Source organism: Aspergillus brasiliensis (genome assembly GCF_001889945.1).
Source record: "Aspergillus brasiliensis CBS 101740 unplaced genomic scaffold ASPBRscaffold_1, whole genome shotgun sequence".
In the NCBI taxonomy this organism is placed as follows: Eukaryota; Fungi; Ascomycota; class Eurotiomycetes; order Eurotiales; family Aspergillaceae; genus Aspergillus; species Aspergillus brasiliensis.
The window spans coordinates 3296985-3314168 of NW_027137442.1; the positions used below are offsets into that span (position 1 = coordinate 3296985).

The 17184-nt window shown below is 48.5% G+C and overlaps 4 protein-coding genes across 4 annotated transcripts; 2 read left to right on the forward strand and 2 right to left on the reverse strand.

The window, feature by feature from the left end:
• Positions 1 to 250: 250 nt before the first annotated feature.
• ASPBRDRAFT_37182 (class I SAM-dependent methyltransferase) lies at positions 251 to 2009 on the reverse strand. Its single transcript, XM_067623674.1, has 9 exons — positions 1923 to 2009; positions 1819 to 1865; positions 1519 to 1772; positions 1443 to 1468; positions 1356 to 1393; positions 1170 to 1307; positions 861 to 1113; positions 633 to 799; positions 251 to 551 (listed from the first exon to the last, which is right to left on the reverse strand). The coding sequence occupies exons 1-9, from the start codon at positions 1995 to 1997 to the stop codon at positions 524 to 526; spliced, it is 1026 nt and encodes a 341-aa protein (XP_067485208.1). The 5' UTR covers positions 1998 to 2009; the 3' UTR covers positions 251 to 523.
• Positions 2010 to 2761: 752 nt separating this feature from the next.
• ASPBRDRAFT_191224 (uncharacterized protein) lies at positions 2762 to 4122 on the reverse strand (the record flags this gene model as incomplete). The annotated part of the gene is made up of 4 exons (XM_067620337.1): positions 2762 to 3124; positions 3183 to 3478; positions 3531 to 3853; positions 3902 to 4122. The coding sequence occupies 4 exons, from the start codon at positions 4120 to 4122 to the stop codon at positions 2762 to 2764; spliced, it is 1203 nt and encodes a 400-aa protein (XP_067485209.1).
• Positions 4123 to 5919: 1797 nt separating this feature from the next.
• On the forward strand, positions 5920 to 6692 carry ASPBRDRAFT_655961 (uncharacterized protein). The gene has a single exon (XM_067628565.1). The coding sequence runs from the start codon at positions 5927 to 5929 to the stop codon at positions 6563 to 6565; it is 639 nt and encodes a 212-aa protein (XP_067485210.1). The 5' UTR covers positions 5920 to 5926; the 3' UTR covers positions 6566 to 6692.
• Positions 6693 to 8526: 1834 nt separating this feature from the next.
• On the forward strand, positions 8527 to 9915 carry ASPBRDRAFT_252903 (putative choline kinase). The gene has a single exon (XM_067622162.1). It carries the CDS (start codon positions 8669 to 8671, stop codon positions 9818 to 9820), a length of 1152 nt encoding a protein of 383 aa, XP_067485211.1. The 5' UTR covers positions 8527 to 8668; the 3' UTR covers positions 9821 to 9915.
• Positions 9916 to 17184: the final 7269 nt, after the last annotated feature.

Below are 17184 nucleotides of genomic sequence, written 5' to 3' on the forward strand. Positions count from 1 at the left end.
TTATGTGTTATAGTAGAGATTGATATCCCAATACTAAACACTTGGAAACCTGGAGTATACCTGTATAAATACTTATATACTATTACGTTACGATACTGTTCATTTCCTACAACTTGTACCCGTGTAGGAATGCTTATAATAATGATTTGCACAATAGCATTCACAAGGAAGACATCCGGGTTCAACATCCTCGATGAAGCCTTGACGGTAAGTATCCTGCGAATAACCACTGAATATTGTTGAGGTGGACGCAGCTTGAGCATTCCGTTGAGGCGTGGTGGATTGATCTAATACTACTAAGGTGATACAATGCTGGCCTCCTTGCTATGGATCTTCCTAAATTCGTCGTTTCTCACCCGCTAATGGTCCCGGTAATTTTCATTCATTCGTGGTAAAGAGATAATAGTCAAATCCGAATCACAGAACAGACAGAAGGCCTATCAAGCCCCCCAAGTTCTTCATCAATAACATCGTAAAATATAACACGATTGCACTCTCTCCTCAATTATTAATCTAAAGTGCGCTATAGCCTCTGAGCATACACAACATGACTGTAATATATTAGTTAGCACATAGCCACAGGACACCGGCCCTAGCATCTCTCAAAGCCAAAGGTAAAGGAATGAACGTACAAGTTATGCATCAAATGCACCCCTTTCTTCATCGCATCTCTGCGCACCTCCTCCAGGAACTGCTTCACTTCCTCAATCGTCCACCCCAAGATATTAGTAAACGTCGCCACACTGCACGCTTCCAGCCCTTCCAGGACCTGCAGCATGTTGAGAGTGCCTGCCTCTTTCTATAACACCAAATCTCAGTATGTTTTCATCAATGCGCAAATGAATGATTCCAGCACGTACCAATTGTGGATCCTTCGGCCACGGCCCCATGGGCAACGGGTAGACGCGATGATGGATATTGCTAAAGCCTGCGGCGGCCGCATATCCGGGTAACTTGGCGCCGACGTCGACGGGACGGCCCATGATGTCGCAGGCCTCGCGCAGGTACTCGAACCATTTGTAGAGCTTGTTGTCCATGTCGACGCTGCCGTCTTGGCTGTAGGTGATTAGATGGAATTCTTGGAATTCAACCCAGCCTCCGATGCGGGTTTGTCTATGAGTGACTGTGAGTTTATTATAATTAGAGAATGGGGATTGGTGGGACTTCACTCATAGGCCTGTTGGAAGAGCTTCGGCCAGTCTTGGATTGATCCGCACATGTAGCGCGCATGGATCAGATCGAAGGGTTGGCGGGGTGGCCATTCGGATTCGACGTCGTCTACTTCGAAGACTACGTTCGGGGGGACACTATTCGGTTAATACGATGTTTTAGTCGGCAGGGGTGGCAATGCATACAGATCGGGTTGAATGGGGCTGAGGTCGTTTCCTTGGATCTGGTGACCTTTAGCATCATGGGGAGGGCGTGAGTTGTCCTCAGCATACCAGTTTTATTTTAGGGTATAGGTCGCCTGAGGACATGGTTAGTAATATTTGATTGGGTTGTATCTGCTCAACTGACCAACTTCAATGGCCCAGAGACCGGTTCCGGTACCGATATCCAGCACCCGCAAGGGCTGCTCTACGTCCACCGGAGCGAGGAAGAGTTGACCGCCCATAGCGATCTTGAAAACGTAGTGCATCATGTTGAGTCGATTCTGCTCTCGTTCATCATTAGGGAACTTGTAGCTCCCTTCTTTGTAGGCGTGGAAGCGTCGCCCGTTGATCCATTTATAGTCAAGGACACTGGAGCTTAATGAGGAGGCATAGCTTCCACTAACAGATGTGAGGACATGCACCGACGTCAAAAAGAGCGACATACACGTCGGTAGGGTATTCTCCACCCTCTGTTATATTGAACAGACCGTCCTGGACGAGAAATTAGCCCCGAGCATAGAATGTAAGTAAATACTTCGACAAACTCACATCAGAATCGACCTCAACATGCTGCACAGCCGCTGCCTGGACCGAAGCCGAATTGCCTGGGTCAGAAGAAGGCATGATGAATGTGTTGGGCTTACGTGTGTTTGGAGGATGTGGACGTGGCGGATGGTCGGGACTTTAAATACTATTATGGTCCGACTCTACATCAGCGGGACACGCTAGTCTATCCTATCGCCGTCATACTCGTGGCCCATCGGTCTCCACTCATGATAAGCCCATCGAAAGCCTAGCTGCGGAGCTTATTGGTAGAGACCGACAGGCATGATTAGGGTTTTCACGGATACTACCTAGCTAGTGGAGATCTTCCCCTTACTTAAGTTTGGCAAATAAAGGTAGATGCATTGTAGATCCGTGGTTGAGCATACCGACAAGCCTTTCCGGTTAGGGCTTAGAAGACACGGTAGGATAGATGGGTGTCACCCGAGACGGGGCTAATTTAGGCGCCAATCTGACAAGGGTCAACGGTCATGCTAATGATGTTATGGGGCCCTTGCTTCTTCCCCTCATTTTCAATCCTGGTCTGGCCCACTTGGCGGTCTTAGTTCATCATGCGACCGAGCAAATCAATTGCATTACTGCTCCCGATACGGCCACCTCCGATGAACATCCCACGTTCTTGGCAGCGTTCCGGACGATTCCACTCCGCCAGCGAGTCATGCATTCCTGTCAGACTGTCCATGAAGCGCCGGTAAGCCCGCCTGTATGGTAGTCTTGGATTAGTAGTGGGAAAAAAAAAAGCCCCTTGAATAACACGCGACATAAATAAACATAGGCTAAGTCTATACACACAATAGGTATCAAATCTAAGATCTTCACCATTCTCAAGACCTCTTACGCAATTTCAGTCCCTTCATCAACCACGGGTCCATCAACAGCTCTAGAGCAGTCGGACGGTCTTCAGGGTTCCATTGCAAGGCCAATCGCAACCATCTCAAAAACCCATCGACATCTTCCCCTTGGATATCGGCAGCTAGCTTCTCCAATGATCGGTCAGGTATAGGCACTAGATTTTTCCAGTTCCCCGATTCATCCCAGAAGACCCAGCTCATAGGCGTTTTTCTCAAAAGTTCAGGCGGTGGAGGCCCCAGCAATGCTACAAGCTCTGCGATGTGAGCTCCGTCGTCCCAAATGTCGTCTACACTCTTGCCATCAATGATCGTCTTAGGGCTGACAATGTCCCAGGCCTTTCCACAGGGGTAAGTATCATATGAGAACTAAACACGGAATGATGCAATTACTCACCACCATTCCAACACTCCAAATATCCACCTTATAACCCCAGTTTGCTTTGAGAATCACTTCAGGGGCGCGATAGTAGTCTGGCATGATATTATCACTATGTTCCTCATCACCAAAGCGGGCTTCGCCGAAGTCACCGAGCAGGGGAAGACCATCTCCGGCAGGAAACAATGAGCTTTTACAGATCGTTCGCTCTTGAAGAACCTTTCGCGGAGCTGGCCTGGAGGAAACTTGTTCTTCGAAACCAGACAGCACCTCAGGTGAAGGTGCGGGGAGAAGGAGATTCTTCAACTGTATATCTTCTCTGGGATTAGGTTTGTAGATAGTTTGGGTAGCGGAAAGAGTTCTTACCTGTATGTATGAGGTGTGCCACGGAGTGTAGAAGATCTAAGGCACCAAGAAGTTGGCGAATGGCAGATTTCATACCTTCAAGTGTCATTCGGTGGCCATTTTTGAGCTGCAGGAATTCGGATGTATTCATGCCCAGGACCTGGTGTACCAGACAGAGATGGCGGCCTTGAGCGTTGTCTATGTAGAAATGATCAAATAACTTGCGAATGTACCTCTTGCCAGGATGGTCTGTGTCAATAGAGTTGATGTGCGTGTAGATGTTGAGTTCATGGCCTCTCCCTTGACCTGAGACATATATCTTGAGGATAACGTGGGTAGATTCACTGGTTGTTCAGTACTAATAACTTGGAAAAGTCATCGGAGTAACATACACCAGATCACGCGCAAACCAAACTGTAGAAGTCACTCCAAAACCCACTTTGGCAATGGCCTGGTATCGGTCGTTAAATATCTCTCCCTCTTTGACGGGGTAATACTTTTCGGGAGAATAAGTTGGCAGTCTTTCTTCCTCAATCTTGATGCCTGGATCGAGGAGCTCAAATCCCGATGTCGGAAAGGTCCGCGGGGAACATTTCCATTTGGATGATGGCATAACTGCCTTAGAGAGTGATCGAGTGTGGGGATAGGGGACGAAGGGGGTTGTTCTGGGAAAGGCAAGTATGGAGAAGCGCGATGGAGTCAAGGTACGAGAAGAGTATCCTGAGCAGGTGCTCCAAAAATTTCGCATGATTACAGAGTTATCAAGGGCCACTAGTAGTTGGTGTTTTGATTACTTGATCCGAAAGAACTTCGCGAAGTCAAGATGGCTGAGTCTCTGCGTCTGCGTGGTCGATAAACAACGCAATGCCCCGGAAAGTGTACCGGCGCTAACTAATGTTAAACCTGTAGTAGTTACTAAGCTCCGGACCGGAAACCAATCAGAGTCCCAGGTATGCTTCGTCCCCAACCAGGAGTAGGTTTATGCTCCGCCGGCCTCAATTGAAGTATATTTTCTATTTTTTATATCTACCTTCTCTTCTCCTCCAAATGATAGATAAAAATCTAAAAAAAAAAATAAATAAATAAATAAAAAAAAATAAAAGGGGGCGCGGGGAGGCAGGCAAATCAAAGCTATGTTCAGGCTGCCGTGAAAAACCTTGCGAACCCAGGATATCTTGAAAATGTTGATAAGCCCATGCCTGCTCCTGAGACTGTTGGGACCATCCAAACATGCGACAGATCTTAGATGAAGTCAATGCTGGGTGGCAATGTTCAATCCGTCAGTGATACCGAATCCGACGTCCGTCGGTGCCTTCTATATAGTCTTTATTAGATAATGCACAAACATACTTCTTGCCGGGATGACCCGCCGGAGGGAGTTGATTATAGTATGTGTATAAAGGATGAGTTCATGTTCGGTTCCCCGTCCGGTAACATATATTTCCAGAGTGACATGTGCAGTGTGGCTGGTTCCTCAGCTTAATTTAGTAGCTTAATGGGTACTAGCCAAACAATATGCGCTAGGTTACGGGCCAACCAAACGGTAGATGTTACTCCGAATCGTATCTCAGCGATTGTTTGGTATCTGTCATTGAAAATAGTACCTGCTGGACGGGATAGTGTTCCCCGGAGATATAGGTCATTAATGTTTTTTCTTCTATCTCGACACCCGTTTCGAGTAGCTCATACCCCGACGTAAGGAACACACGTGGATGACATTTACATTCCCTGGATAATCTGACAGATCCGGAAAGCGACCTGGTACATCTGTCACTAAAGAGAAGGATGCAGATTGGGAGTGGTAATTAGATAAGAGCGACCGAGAAGAGGAACGAAAAGCGTGAGACCAGACACTCCAAAAGATTCCCTAGCGAGGAACTCACGATAAAATGATTAAGCAGCACTGCAAGTAGGTATATTGGAGCACCTGGAAGCAGGGGAAAGCCTATTGTGTGTGTGCAGGTGTGAAACTGGCATTATTCACTCAGAGAGAAGTGTATGGATCAACAGAGCAACTCTATTCACGGGATGGATAGTTAATAGTCCGTACGCGCCACCCAATCATCACATTAGCGGGACCCGATCACTATCGCGCACTTAAAACCATGCACATCCTCTTCGTTACTTTTCTCTCTCCCTCCATCGATCTCTCTGTACCTGGCAAACAAATCAAAGCAGCTTGAGATAAACCAAGAACCAATCCCTCGCAGCAGCGATGTTCAGACGACCGAGACAAACCGAGGCCGACAGGCTGACTAAAAGACTCAGCGAAACACTTCATCCGATCAATGTGATTCCATGGGCAAATGTGGCAATGTGGTACCTGGGCGTACCTATCGTTGTTGTGGTAGTGTATACTCCACACCAGTAAGCTTCGTGGGCTCGTGCTAACTGTCCAAATATCCCTGCAGGCCCCCATGATGGTGGTACGAGATGACGACTACGCCGCCGCCATAGAAAAGCTTGAGCGTGCAGGATTCACTAAAAGTGCCCCAAACCGCACTCCTTGCCCTGAAATCATGGCGGACCACCCTGACCCGCAGCGATTGATGGAGGAAATCAATGCTGGTTACAAACGCGTGGATCGATATTGTACGGTACTTGATTATCCACAGGATGACCCGGAGCATAAGGGCATGCAGTTGTATCTGTTTCCGGACTCCTTTGCCCACATTTTCCCAGATTCTCGCAACCCTTCGATTGCACTGGGAGGTACAGCATCGACCAACCAATTTCACACCTACGGCAACCTGCATTACCCACTTGAACCGGTGCTTGTGGAGAGCTTTGTCAAGGCTGCCATAGATGAAGAAGCGGAGATGGAGTTCTCCACCTGGGCGGCAATTCTCGCATGTTGGGTTTCTCAAATGTCAGGATATCTCGAGGTTAATAACGACATTCTTGATCATTGCGAGGATGAAAAGGCAGTGGAGTGGTATAGTGTCAACTTTGGCCGGATATATGAGGCTAAGAACGGTCCTAGGGATCGACGCATTTCGAAACGCCTTGGTTCAGGAAAAGAGATGCCAGTGGATATGCGCGGAAATCCTATTTAATTGTTGACTCGATCAACGGCTTGACTCATGCATGCTTATGTCGGTTCTGATGGCTGATCGGTGAATGGCATCGCTATGTTGGCCAGCGGATGGAAAGGTAGCAGACAGCTTACGAACAAATGGTCACATGCTATGCAGAATATTGATTTACACAAACCGCTTCCTTTCTTCATACCTCGCTATACTTGCTTCCCCTCCTCTCTTCCTTCCCTGCGTGGATGAGGGGGTGGCCCAGCAACTCGCGCAGCTATCTGGCTGCAGTCATGTTTTCTAGCCACAATTACTCCTTGAAGACATTTAGAGGGCCATGCACATCGTCCTGATGTAGCCAACTAATGCACCTACAAGAAGAGGAAGCAGAGATCGCTGTATTACAGAGACGGAGTAATTGGGCCAAAGATGCGGGTCCTGGTGAGCTTTAAAATGGACCCACATTTACGCTATCCAAGTGGATCTTGGCGTTTAATTGCTGAAGACTTTGAAGTTTAGGCGTGGTGGAGATCAGATCGGATCTCCTACTCCACTTAAGGGAATAGTCCCGCACAATAAGAACGCTCTGTACACAACTTCGCGTTCAAATGGTCGATTGCAGGGGGTCCCCGACATGTTCTTCAAGAGCAAGAACAGGACAATATTCTGGCTGGGCCTAGATATTAGCTTAGCTATAAATAAACGCTTACCGTCTCATGGCGCCTAGCGGACACATGTATGAGGAAGTCAACGCCTTCAGCTATATTTGTGCCATGACTTTCCTTCAAAATTAGTCTTGGGCTTAGGTCGTTTCCTTCAAGCGTCATTTTCTTTCGCAACTCTATATCCAGGAGATATAGGCGGTAAATGCGTCTTGGGGCAGTGTAACCTGTGATATCCGATCGGAGACTGGCAGGTGTGTCTAAGGCGACGGTCCATCGCCATACCCAGGCCGTTGGACTAAATCCCTGATGATTACTTCTTTCATAGCAACGTATACTATACTGGAGTTGGCATCGTATCGCCGTTCCGTGCGGTATATAGTATCTCTAGCTCACGCTTTCAGTGTAACTAATGGCTTGGTCTTGCTCATCTGACGCATGCGTTGATGTCAGTTACAGCTGGTCTTCTGTGTTTCGATCATTTGGCTATACCAAGTGGTGATCATAGTTATATAGATTTATCTCCCTGACATTGGGACGTACGAGCATAATCACAGTTACAAAGTACAACGAAAGCTCAGTGATAACGACGTGAGACATTTGTCATATATATCGTTCTATGACCCAGCGTCTATCCACCTATCATCTTGAACTAAATTTTGATCTGACTGCTGGAAGAAATCGGTTCTCTATAGTCCGGATTCTATACATCGTAGATATGAGTGACGAACCTTTCCAATATTGCCTGTTCGAGAAGCTGGATGAGACTTTAACTGGCCAGACTAATTTATCGTTATACTTTGACTCGTAAGGAGGCCGGTCATTGTTATACTCCCCCAGTTCTCCATGAATGCTGAACACTTTCATCTCCCATACCTACCTCACTAAGCCTGATCTTTATCAAGGATTTGCGTAGAAATATCTCCTTGCGTATACATTTATATGCAAAAAGCTTGACCAAACTCTTTCTTACACATGCTACATTGGTCTCTGATGGGGCGAATTTGGCTAATTAGCCAGAAAAGCTACTCCACGCGAGTATACGCAACTTGAGAACAATATCGATACTAGATTCAGTGTTCGTACTCTATCGGTAGGTTTCAAGGTTGACCATCTGCCAGTGGTGTGAAAGTATTTTCTGATATATATATTCGTTTACTTGGGCTTCGAACAGATCGGATTTTTTTAGAAGTAAACAGGCTGACGGTAGTACAAAAAGCAACAACGGTCGTTGCCTAGGCGGAGGCTGCTGATCCCGCTGATGACTCACCACAGCCTTATCTTGAAGTTGATCTCAACGCTCTCAACCAATAATGCAACGACACAATTCCACAAGTGAACATTCAAAAGGATAGCAGACCATATTATAGTAATCAAGAACCGACTTCCTGACCACATATATATTCCGTTTCTTGCAACCACAATCCGATCACTTCATCCTGAGAATATTTATCTATTCACACCACACAAGATGATATCCTGCACAGCCATCCCCGTGACAATCCCAAAGGATACCCCAGATAGCATACTACCCAAAGCCACCGCCAAAACCATCATCAGCACATTCCTTCCCCATGAATGGGCACATGTGGATCCAGAAACCCTCACAGTAACACGCACCACCGGATACGCAAACACAAACTGTATTGTGGAGCGGCCACAGCCAAAGAGCACCAACTCGCCCCACACAGAGCCATTAAAAGTATTCCTCAAGATCCACGGTGACCTTGACGGGGAAATCGAAGTCTTCGAGCATTTAGTTCCCAACAAGTACGAAGAAGCTCAACTAAGCTACGAATATGGTCAATCTGGACATGGTGCGAAAGTCCTCGGATTCTTCCAGACACAGGATGGTGTCTTCGGAAGAGTCGATGAGTTTTTAGATGCGCGTACGCTGGTACCAGAGGATGTGGAAGATGCTGATATCAGAGCGAATGTTGCGAGAGCACTTGCTACTTTCCATACGATGAACACGAGCTTATTGAAGAGGAATCCTGTTCAGACATACTATGATACTGTTACAAGGGAGCTGGCCAAGTATCATAAAATGGACAAGTTGAAGAGACTTGCGCACGAAGGAGGCGTCTGCTTGGATCATCTCGTGGACTATGACTTCGTGTCTAGACTCCGACAGGTTACAAATAAACTGGATTTGATCAGTGCGAAAGAGGGCTGGTGCATCCATGATTTCCAATTCATGAATGTCTTAGTGAGGAACAATCCGACGCCGGGAGAAAGCGGAGTCGTTCTGATCGACTTTGAATTCGTCTTTCGCAATTATCGAGCATTCGATATCGGTGCACACTTTCTGCAGAAGATGTTCCAGTGGTTCAATGAGGAGAGCCAGATTGCCGATTGTCGACCTTACTCGGAGGAAGAGAAGAGGCATTTTTGTGAGGAATATGCGAAACAGTGGAACCTGAGAACAGGGGACTCGGATACAGGAGAGCAGGTGTTCGCTGAAGCAGAGCTCGGGTTCATGCTGGCTATTACGTTTGAAATTCACAACATGCTGTGTTTCATGGATCAGGACGATGATAAAGATCCGTTGAATCTCTTGTCGCTTGACAAGCTGTACAAGGAGTTTACTACTCAGTACGCAAAGCTTGGACTAGAACTATAGACGAAGTATACTAGTATGGTGTATTACAATGCAATGTGACGGTCACTGCGAGCATTTTGCACTCTATTCTTCGTCCCCCTGTCCCCGGTTTTTCATAAATATACCCCAGTACATAGCAAAAATGAGCTCTGTGTTTCCCCATGTTTAAGAACATATGAAGTATATCCAATACACGACCTCGACACCGCATCATTCAGAATCCTCTGTTTCAGGATATTCCACATCACTTTCCTCCACGAGCACTCCGTTGTCCCCCATGAGCATCTTCATTCCCACCTCATTGCCAACCTTCTCCGCCGCCTGTAGTGCTGTCCCAAACCCCCCGGCCTCCGCATCGACATCTGCGTCCCACTCCAGCAGCACTCTCGCAGCACAGCGATGACATTCCCAGCGGCAAGGGATATTGAACTCCGCCAAATAGCAAGTTTCAGTCCACTTCTGCGCCATCACCGCTATAAGCGGGCTTCCGTAACTTCCACCGCGCGCATTGATATCCGCACTCGCTGAAAGCAATAATTCCACCGTCTTCCAGGACCCAGAAATGGCTGCGGCATGTAACGCGGTCCCGTGCTCCCCTCCAAAAAGATGGACATCAGCGCCGTGCGCGAGGAGGGTCTTGGCTCCTTTGCTGTCGTTCTTAGTAGCAGCAATGTACAATATGGTTTCTCCCGTCTCGGAATCTCTTGTATTCGGAGATACCCCTTGTTCGAACAGATAGTTGAGCATATCTTCGGAGCTGTATGGGAAGCAGTATGGAATAAGGCGGGAACATATATCCAGTCGACGTGATTGAATCTTGAACTGCGAGTCAAGAATGAGGCGTGCGCAAGAGACATGTCTCCTACGAAAGGATGTTTTGAGTGCTGCTTCGATGGTCGACGAGGCGTGTGTCGCATATTGGAGCAGGATGTCAACAATCTCGCTGTATCCTTCGCTGGAAGCAATTACTAAGGGTTCGTTGCTGGTATCGCCATCTCCAGTATCACCGAAGAAAACTGGTGTCTTGAGTCTCAGTAGTGCCTCGACGGGAGATACGTTATTTCGTACTCCTTTGAGTGCAGAAACAACGGCAGATTTGATATCTTCATCCGAAGGATCGTACTTTGCAGTCACATACTGAATCTTGTCTAGATCGCCTTTTTCAGACACCCACGCTAAAACCTTCGGATATAGTGTAGGGTCATTGAGCACGTCCCATTGGTAGCGGTCCAGTGCCTTCCAAGCCTCAAGGCTCCCCCGCTGTATAACGTCAGTGACAATTTCTTTGATCTTGTTAGGTAGATCATCTGTATCTGCACCGGCGGAAAGTAAAACTCTGAGCGTCTCAATCCAATCTGGCGAGTTGGAACTCCACCAGGTGTTGCGGTACTTCTTGATTTTATGGATTGTCACGTCCAGACAGATGTTACCATGCTTGTCGCGAGCGTTTTTGTCAGCTCCTTTATGAAGGAGAGCTTCGACAACGGCGCTTCTGCCCCGCTCCGTAGCCCGAAATATCGCATCGGGCCAATGCTTCAGATCGCAATGTTCCAGTATCTGGGTCACAAACCCTGCAAACCCTTCTTCACAGGCGTATTGGAACACGCCATAAAGGTCTTCGGCCTGGAATCCTGCGTGGATTGCTTCCTGAACCAGCATTGTCGAAACAGCTTCCTTCTTTTGGGCAAGGCTTGTCACCACGGCAGATGTGAACGTATCACGAGACGTATATCCCCAAGGATCGTGTCGAAATAGTTGTCGCGCGATAGATTCATGTCCCCAAAAGCATGCTGCAAACAATGGAGTGCAGCATAGTCTGCTGAACTCACATTCATTAGAAGGGCCCGTCCCGATTGTGCGCAGCTTTCCTCTGACATGAACATTGGCCCCATTTTGAAGGAGAATCGACACGATAGATTCACGTCCATGAACGGCTGCGAGATGCAAAGGGATCGCAGCAAGGTAGTCTTTTCCGGGCTCCACCTTGCCACGCGATTCCAGATGTCCGTCACCATCACCGGGGGAGACGGGATTACCGTCAACTCTGGCTCCATTTTCCAGGAGAAAATTCAGCATGCACTCGTCCCCATTCTCCGCAGCGAGGCAAAGCGCCGTTTCAGAATTTCCGTCAACCTCATCCACCTGTATACCGTGTTGAAGAAGTAGCTTTACCACTTCAATATGACCGGCCATAGACGCAGCTTGCAGAGCGTTTCCGATGTTACGCCCGGGCGATCTCACATCAGCTCCGCTGTCAAGTAACAACTTAACAATGTCTATATGGCCTGCGTTGCAAGCCACCTGGAGCGCATTGCCGTTCTCCCCTCCGCTGTCTTCAATATTGGCTCCCCTCTCTAATAGAAATTTGACTGTCTCAATATCCCCTCTTTCAGAAGATACCTGAAGACAAGAGCCAAATATGTCCCAGTGCTTGTCAATCTCTGCACCTCGGGATAACAGTATATCTGCAACATCGAAGTGGCCTCCCTCCAAGGCTGCATGCAGTGGTGTCCCGAAGGTCTGTCGCACAGCATTCACATCGGCTCCACGGTCTAAAAGACATCCCACCACGGCAGTATGTCCCCAGAAAGCGGCAATCTGTAGGGCAGTATATGCAGATCCAGTATGGTACTCATTGTCCTTTGAGTTAGCATCTCGAACATCTATGTTCGCCCCTTGATCTAGTAGGAAGTTGACCAAGGCGATATTTCCTTGTCGGGCAGCGACTTCAAGGGGCCCCAGCTCTGTCGCATGGTCGAGGAACCAAGCTCCTGCTCGGGGGCCTGGCAACGGAATTCTCTTCGATCTTTCGGAAATACTGCAAGGATAACCTCGCAGTATTCGCCCTGGATTCAAGTTTGCGCCAGCCGCCAGAAGCAACTTGACGATGTTCTCGTGGCCAGCATACACTGCAGCTTGCAGCGCATCGCGATATCGCCATTTTCCCGCGCCCACGTTTGATTCAGACCTGTCTAACGCAGCACCATGTTCAAGCAAAAGGCGAACCGCCTGTTCATGTCCATTGAAGCAGGCAGCCTGTAGTGCATTACCGAAGTGCCCTCCACGACCGTTCACAGATGCATCGTGGGACAGCAGCAGAAGCATTATGTCCAAATTTCCTGAAGATGCAGCCGCTTGAAGTGGGTCACCGAGCTCTTCGTCTCTTATATTAGGATCAGCTCCTTTTTCAAGCAAGTATCTCACGATCTCCAGTTGATTAGCTATCGTGGCCGCCCGCAACGGAAAGCCAAAACGTCCGCGAGTATCGAGTTTCGCACCGGCGTCAACAACCAATTGCACGAGAGCAAGTTTACGACCCGCAATAGCGGCAGCAAGAGCATTTCCATAGTACCCTTTCTCTTCATTAATGTCAGTGCAATCCTGTAGCAGCCGCTTTGTCTGTCTGGCTTTGCCGCCGCAGAGAGCAACCTGGAGAGGATCAGGGCGGATATTGGGTGTGAAACTGCCCGCTTTGCCGTCCAAAAGTCGCTCCACTATTTCAGTATAACCCTTGAAGCTGGCAGTGTCTAGTGCATCCATGAACTGCTTTTCGTTGACAAGCTGACGATCACTGTCAATCAGGATTCTGACGATGTTATCATGGCCACCCGCTAGAGCTGCGTGGAATGGACTGGAGTATTCGCCTTTCTCGGTCGGAGAGAAAGTGGCACCATGGTCAAGCAATATTTTTACAACATCTTCATGGCCACTGAACGACGCTGCTTGGAGTGGACTACCATATTGATACCCCGGTCCATTGACATCAGCTCCCAAGTGAAGGAGTTTCCGCACTACTTCAGCGTGGCCCCAGCGAGCAGCCAGATACACGCCCGAAGTCCCATGTTTATTGGTCTGATTGACATCGATCATTTCAATGACCTCTGGGTTATTAAGCATCTCAAAAAGGCCAAAACAGGCAATTGTGAATAAAGGTGACGGCGGCGCAGCAAAGGATTCTTCGAGCTTTCGCTCAAGCGAATTACTCCAACGATAGCCTTGCTCAACAGGACGTTCGTCGAGAGACTCGATCCAATCCTCGAAATGCTCTTCTTCAACGAAAAACTCAGTGAGTAACTTCCCAATCCCTGATCTGTGATTTGATCCACTGAGCTGCTCCACGTGGGCGGGCCAGTACCGAGTCGCATAGTCTAGGAGGTCATCCTCGCTGAATTCGCCCCAAAGATAGGTGCCTAAGCATCTCTGAGATATAATTGCATTCGCCTCAAGGACGGAGTCTGTGGACATTGTTTCGAGGAATCTGTGTATTAGAGGTCAGTTCTGTAGCCGCACCATCCGACCGGTCAGGAACCTCACTCTCGGACTGTGACATGTGCAAAGCGGAATGTATCTTCCACGTTATCGAAGACGACCAGATTGCAGCAGTAGTCGATGATTGCCCTTGCTGTTATCGAGGTGGACTTTACGGAGGCTTTGCTAACAGCTGCAAGAAATTCCGTAACTGAAAGCTTTCTTTTCGCGCATAATAGCCACTGAAGGCTTTGCATTGCAACCGTTTTCGGGCCTTCACCCAAGGCTTGGATCCTTTCGTAGATGCGTTCGTAGGATTGACTCAGCGATGAGGGGAGAGAAGCAAGCGCTTGATAAATACTCTCGACGTCCTTGATCCGTTCGGTGTCGCTAATACTTTCGAGCTGCAACGTTACCCAGAGGAACCTGCTACTATCAGCGTCTGAAGCCTGTGACGAAACAGCAATTCGAGTCTGCTCACATTCCTTGTGCACCTGCCAGGAGCGCCTCCGCTATCTTCTTCTCAATCGCCTGCAACACTGCTATGGGCTCATCATGCATCGTAGACCATGTCTTCACAAAAGACTTAACCCGACTTTTGACAAACCGTGTGAGGTCTACTTCATTTGCAGCAGGAGTCACCTCGCAGACGTCTCCTTGATCGAGGTGAGCCGCAATGTCCGTTTTATGGCGACTAGACACAAAGACCTTGACAACATCTCGACACCTACGTCGAATATCCCCAAGAGACTGAAGCACTATGCCACGCTGTTGAGAGTCGCACTCATCCAGTGCATCTATGACGATAGTAAGCGGACATACTCTGCCAATTTCACATATGAGATCGATGCATTCTTCCACTGTCAGCGGTGCTGGCTTTTCTCCGGTGTGGCTCGCTTCTGCTCGTCGAGCTTCGTAGGCTTCAACTGACGAGAGCCTTATTGTCTTTTCACCATCGATTAGTGAGAGCTGTTTAACCAGCGATCGTAGTATCTCACGAGCGTCGCTGCGTTCGGGCTCGGCGGGGCTTCGCAAACAGAAGAAATGAGCTATTGGTGCTGGTGCAAATACACCGCTTCTCTGCCGATGTATAGATTCAATGACGAGTGCGCTGGGATCACAATCAGATCAGTAGGCACGATCATAACTTCTGTGATGGAACTTACGCAAGCCTTGTTTTCCCACAGCCCGCTTCATAATCTGTCAGCTTATAACGACATTCAGACTGTGTGTCTGATTGGGACTTACGTATCCCATGTAGCCAAAAGGTCTCTGAACTGCTCGAATCTTTCCAATTCAAGAAGCGTGGCTCATTCAAAAGCCACTCACCGGAACCAGCGAGTACGGAGCCCAGCATCTCTCTGTGGTGCTGTTGAACGGGGACAGTGGAAAGCCATTGTAAAAGCTCACTTCTCTCGTTTTCTGATAGAAATCAGTACTGGTCTCTTTCCTCTTCTGTTGGAAATAGAACCTTTGAGGGCATTGTGCATATCGGATACGTCATTCGAAATCCTAACCAGAGGCTTATCGAGATCTGCCAGTGCCTCGTCCAGTCGTGTCTCCATATTGTCCACACCATTCGCAGCAGAAGTCACTGTAAGGAGCATCATCGAAATCCCATCATGAATGCTTGCCATTCCTGATACAACTCAGCATGCTGATAAGGTTATGTCGCCACATAACTCACGTTCACTGTCAACTAGTCCCTTCATGACCAGTACCTTCTGCTCTGCGGCCTCCATTTCCTGGACCAGTTCTTGGAGTGACTGCCTCGAGGTCAAGTTTAACACGCGCTCTGAACGTTGACTGTTAGTACAGCCAAACCCTGCGAGTCGTCAAGGGGAGAAGAAATGCCTACTCAAGCGCGATCCATCATAATGCTTCTTCGCCTTGCACAGGAAATTCAGCACCACAGAATACAGCTTCAGCAGCTCTTCCTCCAAGCCCACTTTCGCATCAGTTGCTCCACTATTGTACCGGATAAGCAAGGCTTCGAGGATGCCACATCGGGCTATGAGCCGGGTCGCCTTTTCAAGCCCCTCGACGATGGCGCCAAAGGTCTCGAACGCCGTGAAGGTCAACTGCAGCAGGAAACGCACACCCGCCCAGGGCAACGCAGCATGGACTGGATCATATTGGACGGCAGTATCGACCACCTCCATGAACTTCTTGACGTACGCGGCGATCTTGGCGCATACATCGCGAATGACGAGCTCTTTGCCCGCGATGCTGATTGTAGTCCATTTGTCTCTTTTGCATCGGTCGCGCTGGGTTTCCAGAGCGGCCAGGATTTCCGTCAAGATATGTTTGGTATCTGGAGGTGATGTATCGGAGAGCCTGAAGATCCGCCGGTCCTTTTCAGGAAGAGAGGAGAAGGCGATGGCCCAGAGTGAGGGCGTTGGAGTTGCGGAGATGGTCATTTTGTCATTTCAACGTTATCCTCCCAGTCGCAATAGTGTGTCCCACGGTATGGTGATCACGACAAATTGGAAGGAGCGTCCTCTTGGTATTCATGATAAGCAGCCAAGGGAGCGTCCCGTCCCCTTAAAAGACAAATGTAAGCTTAGGTGAGGCAGTGCATGCAGACTGGCATATCATTGCCGCAATGACTGCAAATTGGGCAGGAGAGCCTCACCGAGTGCGGGGCGCCGAATCCTGCGAGGCCATCTCACCACTCACCACTCACCATCCTCCAATGCTGAACAAGGCTGCCGCAGAGGGATGATCTCTTCCCGCTCATCTCTTCGGTTGTAGCATCAGGCTGCGAAGTATCACACTGTAGTCAATGCTGGATGAAATGGGTGTGGAGGATATTTGGTCGGATCTCTGCTTCCTAGCTCTGGGAGGGTAAGCGAGAAATCGGGAGGTGGATAAAAGGGGGTTAAAGGCCGAGCGGATCACGTTAGGTGGGGGGTTATAGGAGGAGGTTGAATAAAAATTAAATTGATAGAATGAATACTTCCGTATTCTTTGAGTCAGGTAGTTTGAATGTCTGTTTGTTCAAATGTGATTGTTCCCCTTCGTAACGCTAAAATATCGGAAGATCAATACATAAGCTTTTTTCCCCCCTCCCGGTCCACTCGGCAACCCCTTCTGTAATGTGGATTCGAATAATTGCACGGATGTAGATCCGCGGA